This window comes from Orcinus orca, chromosome 4 (assembly GCF_937001465.1).
Source record: "Orcinus orca chromosome 4, mOrcOrc1.1, whole genome shotgun sequence".
Taxonomy (NCBI): Eukaryota; Metazoa; Chordata; class Mammalia; order Artiodactyla; family Delphinidae; genus Orcinus; species Orcinus orca.
In genome coordinates this window covers 40101461-40116619 of record NC_064562.1, presented here as the reverse complement: position 1 = coordinate 40116619, position 15159 = coordinate 40101461, and the positions used below count along the sequence as shown (strand labels likewise).

The 15159-nt window shown below is 38.2% G+C and overlaps 1 protein-coding gene across 6 annotated transcripts in view; it reads right to left on the bottom strand.

The window, feature by feature from the left end:
• Positions 1–15159, bottom strand: part of WDFY3 (WD repeat and FYVE domain containing 3) — a 264633-nt gene that overhangs the window by 58097 nt on the left and 191377 nt on the right. For all 6 annotated transcript variants that reach the window (XM_049709048.1, XM_033416011.2, XM_049709050.1 and 3 more), the window contains 8 exons: positions 12727–12826; positions 10982–11142; positions 9740–9969; positions 8526–8635; positions 6731–6913; positions 5218–5375; positions 4041–4118; positions 2104–2331 (listed from right to left, as the gene is read on the bottom strand). In XM_049709048.1, coding sequence (XP_049565005.1) covers positions 2104–2331; positions 4041–4118; positions 5218–5375; positions 6731–6913; positions 8526–8635; positions 9740–9969; positions 10982–11142; positions 12727–12826 — 1248 coding nt within the window. The remainder of the gene's footprint in view (positions 1–2103; positions 2332–4040; positions 4119–5217; positions 5376–6730; positions 6914–8525; positions 8636–9739; positions 9970–10981; positions 11143–12726; positions 12827–15159) is intronic.

Sequence of the window (15159 nt, the reverse complement as noted above, 5' to 3'; positions counted from 1 at the left end):
TGATGAACTCCTTGGCTTAGGTAAAATGCTAATGATATTAAGGTTGTAAGTGTGGACTCTGAATAGGTTATTTTGTTTTTATCTGATACAGAACTTCAAATATACTTTTGTAAAACAAATGACACTGTTATAAAGAAGGAAAGGTGTAGACACAATAAAAAAAAATACTATGGTTATGTAACTCAAAAAGTATATGCCTCAGTTATATAGAAATAGTGAATGGTCACGTATTTAGGAGAGCACATCTTCTATTTTCCTATCCCTGAATGGATTCAATTTGAATGAGTGTTGACTCAGTAAGAAATATTTTATCAAATTGCTACAGGCTTAAACTCTTATTCAATTATTTATTTGGGGAAAATGGATGAAGAATAGCGATTATATTGCTAGTCTGATCTGACAAATGTAGGTGCTATTAAAAGGCTGCAAAAATATGGGTGGATTTTTTTTTCTACATAGTGTGCTAGTATTAGAAATTACAGTGCTTTAAATTAAAATTTATCAAGTATGGCATTCTTTTTTTATTTTATTTTTATTATTTTTTAAAAGTATTGAATTTGTTCTTCTGTTTTAAAATTTTACTTTATTTTTTATTTATTTATTTTTGGTTGCATTGGGTGTTTGTTGCTGCACACGGGCTTTCTCTAGTTGTGGCGAGCGGGGGCTACTCTTCGTTGTGGTGCATGGGCTTCTCATTGTGGTGGCTTCTCTTGCTGAGGAGCACGGGCTCTAGGCACACAGGCTTCAGTAGTTGTGGCTCGCAAGCTCTAGGGCCCAGGCTCAGTAGTTGTGGCACACGGGCTTAGCTGCTCTGCGGCATGTGGGATCTTTCCGGACCAAGGATCAAACACATGTCCCCTGCATTGGCAGGCAGATTCTTAACCACTGTGCCATCAGGGAAGTCCCGATATGTTTTGGGTTTTTGGCCACAAGCCATGTGTGATCTTAGCTCTTTGACCAGGGAGCCAATCCACGCCCCCTGCATTGGAAAGCGAAGTCTTAACCAGGGAAGTCCCCCAAGTACGGCATTCTTGACAGAACGGAATAATTTTGAGAAAAGTAAACTTCAGGGAGCTATCTTAAAAAAAAAAAGACTTAAATAACTATATATTAGCAGGTCTAAGGCCTATATTCTAAGTAGCATCAGGACAAATGTATAGTCAATTAGCACAAGATAAATGGAGCCAGGGTTTTGGTTGGGAAAAAAAGAGACACTGGAACAATGCAAGTTGTCTCATGTTATATGATCTGAACTACTTACTAGAAGACACATGTGTCAAGTCTTCTTTATAAATCTTAGTTTCTTCAATTGTTGAGAGAATCATATTAAAGTCAAGTATGTGAAAGTACTTAAACCATGAAGGGTTTCTCTTCCAAATTTGCAGTGACTTTATTGGGGAAGACTGTATTTTCCCGAACACAAAAACATGATTCCTAGATCATGATTATTTCAGACAAAATTTTTATGGTCAGTGCAAAAATCTGAATGAAGGCTTTAGGAAGGGCAACCTGTCTGAATAAAAGGGAACTTGAGGGGCAAATGTTGTTCGTTTTATACCCGTGGAGCCAGTGATGAAGCTTCTCAATATAAATGGGAAGATCTATACACTCAGGCTATCATTATTCTTTAACTGTGCTCTGTATTTCTTCAAAGAATATTGCTTAGTGGCAATGTTTATTTTATTAACACTCACTTATATAGTGCCAGACACTATTCTAAGTACTTTATTAATTTTAATTAATTTAATCCTCCCAATAGCTTCTAAGATGGAACTGTTATTTTCTCCATTTTAGGCATAAAGAAAGCAGAAGCTGAAGAGGTTAACGTGGCCGGTACAAGGTCACCAGCTAGTGAAGGGGCAGAGGCAGGTTTCAAACCTGGCAGCTGGCTCCAGGGTCTAAGATCCAAACCACTTCACTGTGAAGGCTCCCTGCTGCACCTTTTCATTCCACCGCCAGCACCCTGGCATTATCAACTTATTATAGTTCATCAAATCTTCTAAATTAGGTGTTTTTCGTAATTAACCAAATAAGGGAAAACGCTTACAAAAAAGAAGAAAGACATGGAAGCGTCACTACAAACGCTGAATTCTGCGCACTCACCGCCACATTTGTCTCTTGTTCCGTTTCCGGCACGTAAGGGTAATGGGTGTAAAACATATCATTCCGCACCATTTTCTTCCTCATTCTGCAGGGCCCTTCCGTCATCTCCAACATCCATTTGTCGAGATGGGAACCAATAGGGGGGCCCCAGAGCCCCCGCTCCCGCAGCAGCTCGTACTCGATTTGGCACCACTCCTCCGTCACGTACTTCAGGGCATTTTGCTGACGCTAACAAGAGGGAGTCCAGGTTGGTTTTCAAGCAAAAGCACAGGCAACAATGAACAGTCTACAAGTACCTTGAAACCAAGTTATTCTTTGGAAACAAAAACCAATCCAGGTAATTTCAGGCAATATTATAAAAGTAAAGTTACATTTATTTATGGTTAAAGTAAGCTGCCGATCTTGTGAGAAGGTGGGGTTTTAGTGATGGCCCGATTATTTTAGCACCAAGTATACAATACATGGAAGATCCCTACAGGGTAGCGTGTGCAGTACACCTGACCAGAGTGCTGAAGGAACTTGTAGCTCAGGGACAGGGACGATGGTAATATTACTTATGAAAATACATGGAAATGGTTTGTCCAGTGTGAGTTAATAAAGACAGTAATTTAAGGATGAAACCCCTTCCCCACCCCCAATTGTAAAACAGTTACTAGAACATGAATAAAAGAAAATCTAGAAAGCCACATCAAGAAATATTGCCAACACACTAGATTCCTGGTAATCACCGTAACATTTCCAATAATTTTAGGTAAAGAATATACACATGCATCTCTGATAGGGAACTTAACATTCATATAAAAATTAAAGGAAAACCATTGTTACTTGGCCCTGGTATAGATCCAAACCACCTTACTTAAATGGAAATTTATGACTTGGAATAACTTCTTTCTATTTGTCAAATGTCAAAATGTGTAACATTTCAACAGTAGATGCTTAAAACTAAGCACCTAATGATTAGATGCTTATCTAATAATTCATGGAATATAAGTATACAATTTAAGAATAAAGATCCCTTTATACTGTACAACTAACACTAATGATTATTGAAGGAGTAATCTTGATATTATAATGATACCATCATAGTACTTATGTGTTCCTGGCAGGAGGAAATCCCCTGTAACAACTAAGTATCTAGTATCATGCCCATAAAATATTAGCAGCTTATCATTCAGAAATCTTTAATAAGATATAACTCAGCTGCCATGGAAATAAAATATTTCGAATAAGTTGTTGAGTAACTATGAATTCATCAAGAGGATTTCACTGAAAATATTTCTTACTGACAAAATCACCAAGCACTTGTAATAAAAAATACCTTTATCTTTTAATTTTTTAGAATTTTAGAGACTTCTTAGAGATTTTGATGCACATTTTCATGGTCTCCTTGTTAAGTATGAAAGAAAGGGATCTTTCCAATATTTTAATTTTTATTAAGAACAGACACATGCAATATGTTGGTAGTGAATGTCATTAGGATTCAGCTGTGCTGATCTCCAGTCTGTCACTTTTTAATGCAGTTTGCCTGTAGGAAGTTCCAGTCTTTCTATGTTAAAACCAATGGCCAAAGTAGCTGCTGGCAGGGATAATCAAAAACATTATCTGGGCTTCCCTGTGGCGCAGTGGTTGAGAGTCCGCCTGCCGATGCAGGGGACACGGGTTCGTGCCCCGGTCCGGGAAGATCCCACATGCTGCGGAGTGGCTACGCCCGTGAGCCATGGCCATTGAGCCTGCACGTCCGGAGCCTGTGCTCCGCAACGGGAGAGGCCACAACATGAGAGGCATGCGTACCGCAAAAAAAACAAAACAAAACATTATCTCATGATAAATTCAGTTCAGCAACTTATTCTTAAAAGCAGGAGGAAGATACCAAGGGAAACAATCTTTTCTCACTCAAAGAATGCAAAACAAACCATTATTATGATTATGATTCTTACCTCCTGATATTCCTTATATTGTGTGTCTACTAAGTCACGAACAACCGCGATGTGTGTAAACATCCACTGAGAAATCTCCTAACAATGAGTGGAAAAAGTCTTAATATTTCATGATTTCCTGGAAAAAAATGTTAACTAGCCTTGAAATAATGCCCCCAAGTTAGTTAAAATTCTATTAAAGGCATCACAACAACACCCAAAAAACCCCACAGAAAACTCTGAAAGATTAATTATATAATGAATCTGATAGAGGCTTATGTGATGGACACAGATCCATATACCCCCCATCCCCCAGTGCCCCTTTCAAGGAAGGGCTCACTGCTACAACTTCTGGGAGCGCTGTCAGTATTTCAGGGATCTCCTCAGCTGCAGAGAGCTGTGGGCACCCCACAATCACTGGCTGATTTGGAGGCAAGCAGGCTCAGCCATTTCAGCTCAGTAAAGGTCAACTCTGACAGGTCATTTTGGTACCAAAGCTCCACCTGGGTCACAGCTGGGTCTGTCGCCAGACCTGCATTGTAGCCTGACATTTCCCTGTGACCAATCCTGCTTCCTTCTTCTCCCATCCACAAATATCAAGGGCACCCCTAATAAACATCCTGCACACTAAACTCCCTCTCAGAGTGTGCTTCCTGGGGAACCCAACCTGACACATGGAATGACTCATACACATGGTTTCTCCCAGGCCCTTTTCACAGCTGCCACTAATATTCTGCGATGGCAAAGACAGTATGATGAGGAAGAAATTAATGCTGGAGGTAGATGAGTTAAAAAAAAAAAATCAATCTCAGGCATGTACAACAAAATTATAAAAAATAAAAAGCTATTTTGTCTGCTGTTGCTTTAAAATTTATATAACTATTAATAAAATGGAAGGTTTGGGAGAGCTGAGAAAAAATTATCCATAGTCTATCATATATCAATATCTGAATCTCATCTTATGTCCAGTTATGCAATGGATGTAAATACACAACACTCATAGTGCAATTTTATAATAAAATGGGAGAAGGCTCCACAACCTGAGTTATTTCTCTCTTCTGTCTAAAGCAAAAATGCAGAAAAGTTCCATTTCAAATCATATGCTTGCATGTATTGGAAGTGTATTATATAAAACACTACAACTAAACCTTGAATTACAAATTTCTAATCATATCATTAATAAAACGAAACAATGTACCTGGGTGGAAAGACTGTGTTTATGAAGCCCACTTTCCTTTCGATTCCTTCTCGATCCCGTTAACTTGGAAAGACCAAAACCACTGCTGACACGGGACAATTTGGATTGTGTGGTGGGCACTAAAGCTTCTCCTCGACTTATGCATTTCTTTTCATGGGCTACAAAATTAAAATTAGAGTATTTTACAGTTTCTCCATGTATTTATTAGCCTTACTTTTAATACTTTGGCATAATAGTTACAAACCACAATTCTGTAGTTATCAAAAGCAGCTTATGTTACAGATGCAGACACTCTCAGATATTATATTTACTTATCTTGTATAAGGATAGCTGCATGACATTTATTGTACTAGTTGAACTCACATTTGCTTGAAACCTCATAGCTCTGCAGTAATATGCAAATTTATTTTAACTGTAATCAGTTTCTATGTTAATAACAATTCACAGTCCCCTACCTAAAATCTTTGGTGTTGTGTATACTTTGGAATTTAGAATTTTAAGAAAGTGATACACTGGCTTCCCTGGTGGCGCAGTGGTTGATAGTCTGCCTGCCGATGCAGGGGACACGGGTTCGTGCCCCGGTCCGGGAAGATCCCACATGCTGCGGAGCGGCTGGGCCCGTGAGCCATGGCCACTGAGCCTGCACGTCCGGAGCCTGTGCTCCGCAACGGGAGAGGCCACAATGGTGAGAGGCCCACATACCGCAAAAAAAAAAAAAAAAAAAAAAAAAAAAAAAAAAAAATGGTGATACAGTACATGTACTGTATCACCCTAGACCACCAGAAGGTCTAAGGTAACAAACAATAATTAATAATATAATAATTAATATTTCTGCAGCAAAATGTATTAATATTAATGCCTAGTAGGATAAACAAAGATAGGTTAGGTTTTGCTACCAAGTGAGTTTTGGCATCAAATTAATAATAACACCTTGGGTTTTCAGGGCTTTTTGAATTTCAGAATTATAGATAAGGGATGTAGACTCATAACCAAGATGGTGACCATACTAAAGTTGTGAGCAATGTATTATTTACCAAGCTCATAGATGCCTGATGTATAACACATATAAAAAAAAAAATTTTTTTTTTTAATTAAAAGAGGGCTTCCCTGGTGGCGCAGTGGTTGAGCCTGCTGATGCGGGGGACATGAGTTCGTGCCCCGGTCTGGGAAGATCCCACATACTGCGGAGTGGCTGGGCCCATGAGCCATGGCTGCTGAGCATGCGCGTCCAGAGCCTGTGCTCCACAACGGGAGAGGCCACAACAGTGAGAGGCCCGCGTACCGCAAAAAAAAAAAAACAAACAAAAACAAAATAAAATTAAAAGAAAAATCTAAGAAGAAAAGCCTAATCTCAGCATAATCATTCTAGAATGGGCTATACTGTATTGATTTTCATTTCTATTGTCATCATAATATCTTTCGGGGAAAGTTTTAATTTCATATCCAAAGTGCACCCATATATGATAGTTGTATGTAAGTCCCTTTGTCACATGATATCTGTAAACTGTCTTACCTAGATGATTCTGCCAACATTTCAAACCGGCTTCTTCAATGAGCGGCTTTGCTATAGCTATGTCCACATGGCCTCTTTCATTCACTGGTAGAGTGACTTTGAAAAGCTCCTCCAAGGTTTGTTTCTTACTATGAATCAATTCAGTCCAAACTCTGTTGACAGCTTTTATGAGAAGCTGACGCCCTAGGAAATAAAAAACAGCAACTGATCAAAAAGAATATAAAGGTAGTTAGTATTTTTTTTCTTTTTTATTGAAGAATTTCAACTTAGATGTATAGTACTTAATTGTCCAAAAAATGCTTCATATCATAGCCAGTTCAGTAAAAAAGGATTATTCAGGGCTTCCCTGGTGGCGCAGTGGTTGAGAGTCCGCCTGCCGATGCAGGGGACATGGGTTCATGCCCCGGTCCGGGAAGATCCCACATGCCGCGGAGCGGCTGGGCCCGTGAGCCATGGCTGCTGAGCCTGCGCGTCCGGAGCCTGTGCTTCGCAACGTGAGAGGCCCGCGTACCGCAAAAACAAACAAACAAACCAAAAAAAAAAAACAAAACAACAAAAAAAGGATTATTCAGATAACCAAAAATGCGATTGGCTACTTGGAAAACTTAAAAAAAACCCCAAAAAACTTTATATCAAGCAAAAAGACTACATATTTATTTATAAAACTGGAAATTACATATATATTTCATTGTCTAGCTTCTTCTATAAAAGAAAAGAACTTATTCTCCACTTAAAAGTAAATTTTAGATCTAAATATTTAAGGTATATTCACAAATAAGTTAATTGTTCTTGATGATTTTGCAAAAGGAAAGAAATAGTAAACAAATATTTTTAGAGCTTTTACTATTAAATTCCATCTTGCTTTGGACTCCTTGCTAATTTGTCCGACTCCTGCTCTAGGCCAGTCCATCTTTAGCAAGCATCAAAATCACCTGGGAGGTTGTTCAAACAGATTGCTGGTCTTCATCCCCCAGAGTATCTGAGTACTGAGTACTCAGTAGATCTGAATGGGGCCAGAGAATCTGCTTTTCTAACTAGTTCCCAAATGATGTCAATGTTACTAGTCTGAGCACCTCACTTTGAGAACCAGTGTTCTAGACTGTTAGTTCCTTGGGGGGTGAAAACAATCACTGTGTCCTTAGTGTCTGGGGTTTAAGAAATTTTAGTGAAAGAACAGAGAACAAATTAATGCTTAAATGAATGAAAGAATGAGTGCTGGACCTACAAAGGATAAAATCATATGCAAAACTACCACACTAAATATTGCTGGAGAGACAAACACTTCTGTAATTATCTAATCTTTTCAACTGAACAACGTTGGAAATTAGAAATCAATCCACCCAAAGACTCTCATATGCACGATAATTACAAAATCAGTGGGAAAACTAGATTTAAAAAAGGGAGAAAGAATAAAAATGGTAGTACTGACAATCTGTCTCAAGCAATATTTGCCTCTACTGTGATTGGCCTAATACTATCAATAGCCAGCTCTCTTAATAGTAAGCGCCAAGTTAGTATCATATTTGCACTACTGCTTGTGCAAATGTAAGTATCACCAAGTTTCCTGGTGTTACTATAAAATGTGGAGGGTGAGCAATATCAGGGGTTTACTCATCCTGGCATAAGGAGATGTACAGCTAGCACGTTGGTATATGCTGGCGGGCATATTGGTATATGTTTAGGTATGCCCTATGGAGAGATTGGTTGTCAATGTTGGCGGTTTCTGAAGTCGGATTTTTTGGTTATATCTTAGAAATGAGTGGAGAGAAAAGGGGGAAAAAATTGAGATAACTACCTTCACTAATATCTTGGCTGTAACCACCATCTGGTTCAATGTCCGAGGGGATCATAATGTGCCATGTAGTCATGCGGGCTTCTGCTTCCAGTCCAAACCCATCCACATTGCTGAAAAATTCCAGTCAGTTTAAACTATATGAAGGAAATTACTGCAGCTGTAAACTGTGATGACTAAGTACTACTCTGCAGACACAAGTAAACGCTGGCTCTGTCACAGAGCTCCATAAGTGGCAGACATTTGGCAGATGCACAGAACAGAACTTATAGTTTATCATGAAAATGCCATTTTTAAGCAATGATGTCACAAATCCACTCGACTGAATGTAATTAAACTAAATTACAGCATTAAGAGGAGAATCGTACTATTTAAGACACTTTTTTATCACTATTAACATTTTTACCTAAAAATTACGAAAAGTTCATTTAAGAACATTCTCCTCCTATGACTGTGCCCCCTTTCCCATATCTTATCTCACCACTCTTTGCTCCAGCAGCAGTGAAATACCTGCAGTTTCCTACATGTGCCATATTCTTTTTGCCCTCTGGGCAATCGCATAGATGACTCTTTCTTCCCACATCACTCTTCCCCATTCTCGTTGGAGGATTAACTTCATCCTCAACCAGGTTCAAGCTGTAACTCAGCAGGTGTCTCTCCCAGGCTAGGGGCACCTGTTATGTGTTCCCAAAGCACCGTGCTTGTAGCAAGAGCACATTGCTTAGTTATGGATCCTCCCTCGTAGACTGCATGCTCCAAGACCTGCCACAGGGTCTGTCTCATTCACATTTCATCCCAGTCCCTAATCCAATGCCTAGCCCCCAGCAGACACCAAAGAAATACCTTGCAAAGCAATCAGTGGCAAAATACTAATTTTACCCATTTAACATATATTGCATTTATTTATTGCATTCTTATATTTTTACCCCTCTTAACCTCCAACAGTGTGTATCTAATTTACTTGAAAAGCAAACTCTTATTTAAAAATTATATATGTGACATGTGATTAACAAAAAATTTAAAGATACAGAAAATTAAAGCAAAAATATACTCATTATTTCACTGCAGAAATTCAACCCTTGTCTTTTACCTTCTCATGAAGTTTTAAGTAAAACCGAGATTAAAGAAAAAAGAAATGTTATAATCAGAAAAGTAGAACAAAGAGTTCTGGTAGAAAAATATCAAAGACAAATTCAAACTGAACCTAAAAGAGTTACCTTCCAACATGCAGGTTAATGAGGCAGTGAGCCAGACAGCTAATGAATTCTTGGTCATGGTTCCCAGGGCCCAGGATCAAGTTCCTGTTTACAGTCAGGACCCTGAGTGAATCAAGGAGAGCTACTTGCTGCGGGACTGTTTTGTGTGCCCGGGAGAACTGGTACAATATGGTCCTATTGAGGCAGTGATAAACCGCATCCAGTGACAATCCCTGGGATCTTCTTTTTGACTAAAGATATGAGAGATACTTTAATAAAATGGACAAAAAAAGTCTGCTTATCATTCACACATGAACATTTATTAGGTTTATTATGTATCAGACACCATGCTAAGTACTGGGGTGCTAAGATAAAAAATACAAAGCTCTTGCTATTATGAGGTTCAGAACCCACGAGACACATAAATGTAATGAGATGAGTGCTGTGTGTATATACATCTGTGTTCAGAGCAGCCTCCCTCAGAACACGGGCAAGTGCCATCTGGGTAGAGACTCCTACCCCACAAGTTTTGTAAGGGTGATCAATCGCTACTCAAAATTACTAAAAAAAAAAAAAATTACCTAAAATGTTAGTAAAGAACTTCTGACGTTGTTTCATCTCACGTGAGAACTTTTCTCTTTGGCTTAAATACAAATTTATTCTTAAAAAATTCTTGGGTGACATGTGTGTGTCTAATAACATGACAACAGTATTTCCTACTTTCTACATCGTGTGTTGAATAAGATTTATCACTTGTGCCAAACCGGAAAAGGTACCACAAACACACACTAATATGACATCTTCAAAGGAACAAGGACTACAGTGAACTTTGTAAAGATTCAATTACAAGAAGAGAATACTCCTCTAATATCAACTCTTCATGCTCTGTTAAATCTTGACACACTGATGCATCATACTATGAAAATCTATCAAATCGTATTAACTTAAGGTCTTTAAACCAACAGGAAGCTGTCCAGCTATGTGGTTAGCAATGAGCAATGCCAGTGGGGAAGGCAGTGGGAGCCCACAGCCTGAGAGAATGAGGAAGCTTTACATACTGGACACACTGGCACTGGGCCACGGGTAAGGGGGGGAATGGTTACAGACCTACGTTTTATTCACTTCTAATAAGCTGAACTTTACATTAAAATGTCAACATTCATTATCTTACTAGTTACACTTATTTCCAACAATTTTGACACCCGAGGCAAAGTTTTTCAATAGGAAAACATGTACTCTACAACTAATGTGACAATGGATTACCTGTGCAATTAGTTGAATTATAAAATCTATAAGAAGTTTAGATTCTTTGTTGAACATGCCTTGCCAAAGCTTGTCCACCACACGTTGTGTGAAATAAAACACATTGTTCACCAATACTTGGTAGCTCCCTCCACTGGTAATAGGCAGAGATGCATCTTCCCCTAAATTCCAGCAGGAAAAAAATGTCTTAAGAAAATTGATGTCCACCAGCCTAAGACCAGACCCTCCAACAAATCAGGCTAAGGCAAGATGAGTACATCTACTACCGTTAGAAATAAGACCATTAGCTCTTATGTACTACTTTAAGCAAAATGATGTTCATGGCCAGAAGTCATGATAAATGTTGGAAGAAATAATTTCTGCAGGATAAAAGTGTTATGGATGGAGACTGAAGTTTCTTACTGACTTAAGACAGTCTGTGATAAGCAAACAGTTCGTCAACTGTCAGTGACACATAGCCTCCCTTTGAGAGAAAAATTAAGTCAGTTTATTAGTTGTAAATTGATTCTGTCTAACTCCTAAAGGGCAAAACAAATCATCAAACAGAACTTTAAGCACAATGAAGTAATGGAGGCAAAAGAGAGGTCCAAAAGAACTGTAAAACACAGAGTACCATCAGTGGTGGTGGTGCCATGGGGTACCTCTCACCCCTTCCATGATTCCCATCAGCACTGTTTCTCTTCTACAAGCTGCCCCGGTGGCTTCAGTGTGCTCGCTGTGTACATACTGCCTCAACACTAATCCTCCTGGCTCCTCCTCCAACAGAATGCCCCCTTTAAGCCCCTCCCTCCTTTCTAGAAATTAGGAGCCTTAACTGACTGTAATTATTATTCCCACCTAACTCTAAATCACTACACAATGCAAAACTCTTCGTTTTGTGTCTTTATGTAGTAAGACTGATGTTACTTAAGATTCTCAAGCGATAAGAACAAATACAAAAGTCTGACTTGACACCACAGTTTGAGAGTTGCATGTTATGACAACACTAAAGATTTTCTTGGCAAACTTACTTTGTTAAAAAAAAATGATAATGTAATAGCATGGAGGTTCTATGATTTATATAATTACCAGAAATTCAAGTAGCAAATATGCTAAATCATTACTTTTCCTTCTTTAAATTTTGTCATTGTTTTACATATAAATGTTAGCTCCACTGTAAATGTATCAAGTTTTGTAGTTTTATTGTAACTAGAGACATACAGGAAAAACATTTTAATGTGCTTTGAATTTACATCCTGAAAGCCATTCTAAAGAATAACATAGATACCTATAACTGAATAATTCCACTAATAGGTATAGTTTCTGAGGGTGCTGGTAATGCATTTCTGAGTGCTCTTATACAGGCATGTTGCCTGGGTGGTAATTCAGAGTGCTACATTTGTAACTTATTTGTAAGTATATCACAGTAATTTTTAAAAGTATTAGCTAATTCATAAAAATATACTGTTCACATAATATGGTTTTAAAAACATTTTTTCTCTTTCCTTGTCCTCTTCCTGCCACCTCTGAGCATATGAACGTGGACAAGCAGCTTAAGTACTCCCTGTTGTTGATCCTTTATCCCAGGTTCAAAGGAAGGAGATAGATGGGCCTTTTCCTCATTATAGGAAAATACCAATAAGGGGAAAATGCACAGAAAAGAAGGAAAAAGATGAAGTTAAAAAAGTGGTATACTTGGGGTTTAGATAGAGAAGGGAAGTGATTATAGGTACTTTTAACAGAGTGAAAATAAAACATGATATTACCCAATAAAACATCAGCTGCAAGCAAATGGTCCATCACACTATCCAAAATATAAGTCTGAAATTCTTTTTGCTGAGTTCTTGTCGATCTTTCAGGGGAAGCCTAATCAATAAAATTTAGAATTAGAAACAGAACCCAGTAAACAAAGGTAAGGCTCATCAACCATAGTTATATTAAAAAAAACTACTGGTAAGTAGTAGAATATGTCACAAGAGATGGTATATATGCTTATACTCTCTTATTTTTCTGACCATAGATTAAAAAACAAATAGAAGCAAAGGTGAAACAATACCTTCTTTTGAATCCTTTCCTCCAAAAGCAGTATTCTAAACATTTTAAGTATTTAATAAATATTTGATATCTATTATCCATCTACCTCACTTCCAAAAGAGATCTGGCAGTTTCTAATGAGATACAGATAAAATAAATCATAAAGCCATTTAAACAAACACAAAAGCTCAGGAGTCTAGTAACCAAGAAGGTAAAGTCAATGGGGAGGCAAGTATTTATATCAAAAAAATCAATTAAGCACACAATTTTGCTTTGAGCTTCCTAGGGTCAAGAAGGAGAAAAAATAATAATATGACTTACAAAGCCTTTAATTATCTATAAAAAAGGAAGCATACTATATAGTCAGCAAAGATGTTTTCCTAAGATTGTTCTGAGAAGAATGTTCCCTGTGGGTTTTTATAAAGAGGACAATGAACAGCCCTGTAGGTTGTACCTTTGATAATGGTTTTATACAGTACAAAGACGATTTTTAAAATTATCTTGAATAAAAGTTTAGGGCACAAAGTTAAACTATAGTTCTCTGATGGCAGTTCTTTTGGTAATTAGGGTGGTATGATCCAGGTGCATAACTTTCAAGTCTCTAGCCTGAGAGGTGGTAAAGCACTGGGAACACAGGGATGAAAGATAGGAAAGATCTTTTTGTCATTCTTCTCAAATGCCAGTCATGTTAGCTGGCTTTGGATAGGAGCTGGATATTGAACGATTCAATAAACTGACATAAATTTGTTTCTTAAAAAGAGATCTGGATGTTGTAGTTACAAGCAGAGTACTGATGCTTTGCAAGTGAAGTTAAAGAATCTATTTCTTCTCGCACAGACAGGTCCAGGACTATGTTTATGACCATGCCGCAAAAGTGGGCTATAGAACACTGTTCTGCTTTATGCATTTAAAGTTAAAATCTGTTCCACTGGGGAAAAACCCACTTCTTTCTATTCTGATTTTCAAAGTGGTGCTGGTGAAGATTTTAAAAAAGCAGTTAAAATTGGAATCCTATATTCAGATCAAAGATATTATTCTAAGGATTCAAAAACCAACCAAAGTTGTAATGAACGTTTCTCTGTTTTTCTGATAAAACATATTTTGTTTTAAAATGAAAAACATGGGCCTAGCAACAGTTAAAAGAATATTAGTTCTTAGGAGTTTGGTTTGGCATTAGAATAATTTGGGAAAAAGTGAAGGTCATGACATGTTGTTTATAATCTTTTTTTAGAAAATTTATTTATTGATTTATTTTTGACTGCGTTGGGTCTTCATTGCTGCGCATGGGCTTTCTCTAGTTATGGTGTGCGGGCTTCTAATTGCAGTGGCTTCTCTTGTTGCGGAGCACGGGCTCTAGGTGTGCATGCTTCAGTAGTTGTGGCACACAGGCTCAGTAGTTATGGCACACAGGCTCAGTAGTTGTGGCTTGTGGGCTCTAGAGAGCAGGCTCAGTAGTTGTGGCACACAGGCTCAGTAGTTGTGGCTCGTGGGCCCTAGAGCACAGGCTCAGTAGTTGTGGCTAGCAGGCTCTAGAGCGCAGGCTCAGTAGTTGTGGTGCACAGGCTTAGCTGCTCCGCGGCATGTGGGATCTTCCCGGACCAGGGCTCGAACCCGTGTCCCCTGCATTGACAGACGGATTCTTAATGACTGAGACACCAAGGAAGTCCCTGTTTATAATCTTAATACATTTTCCTGTGTAGAACAGACTAATACAATGGTCAGCAGAAGAGTTGGGGCCAAGGCCTGCCTATTCCTCATGCTGACAGTACATCAAGACCCCACCCCTGTTAACGGAAGGAAAGCGAGGACCTTCAAGTGGTTAAGTGACAAGACAGATTGATAGGTCTGAGGACTACCCTGCAATCAGATAAGAGACCATTTTCAAACAGCTTGAGTGATCAAAATTTACGAAGGAGTAAGGCTCTCCACTCACAGGAGGATTTAAATACCCCTGAGGATGGCAATACTCATTCAGGATTATAATCAACTCAATGTGGCTAATGGGATAAGTAATAATGAGTAGGGTTTACAAAATCTTAATTAGACAAAGTTTTGGAGTATGTAAAACAGGGAACATAGAACATAGAGAAGTAGTTTGATCTGTCAACAATAGTTATTTTTACTTAATTAGAAAGTATTCTTTTGTATTCTATAAGGATTTAAGG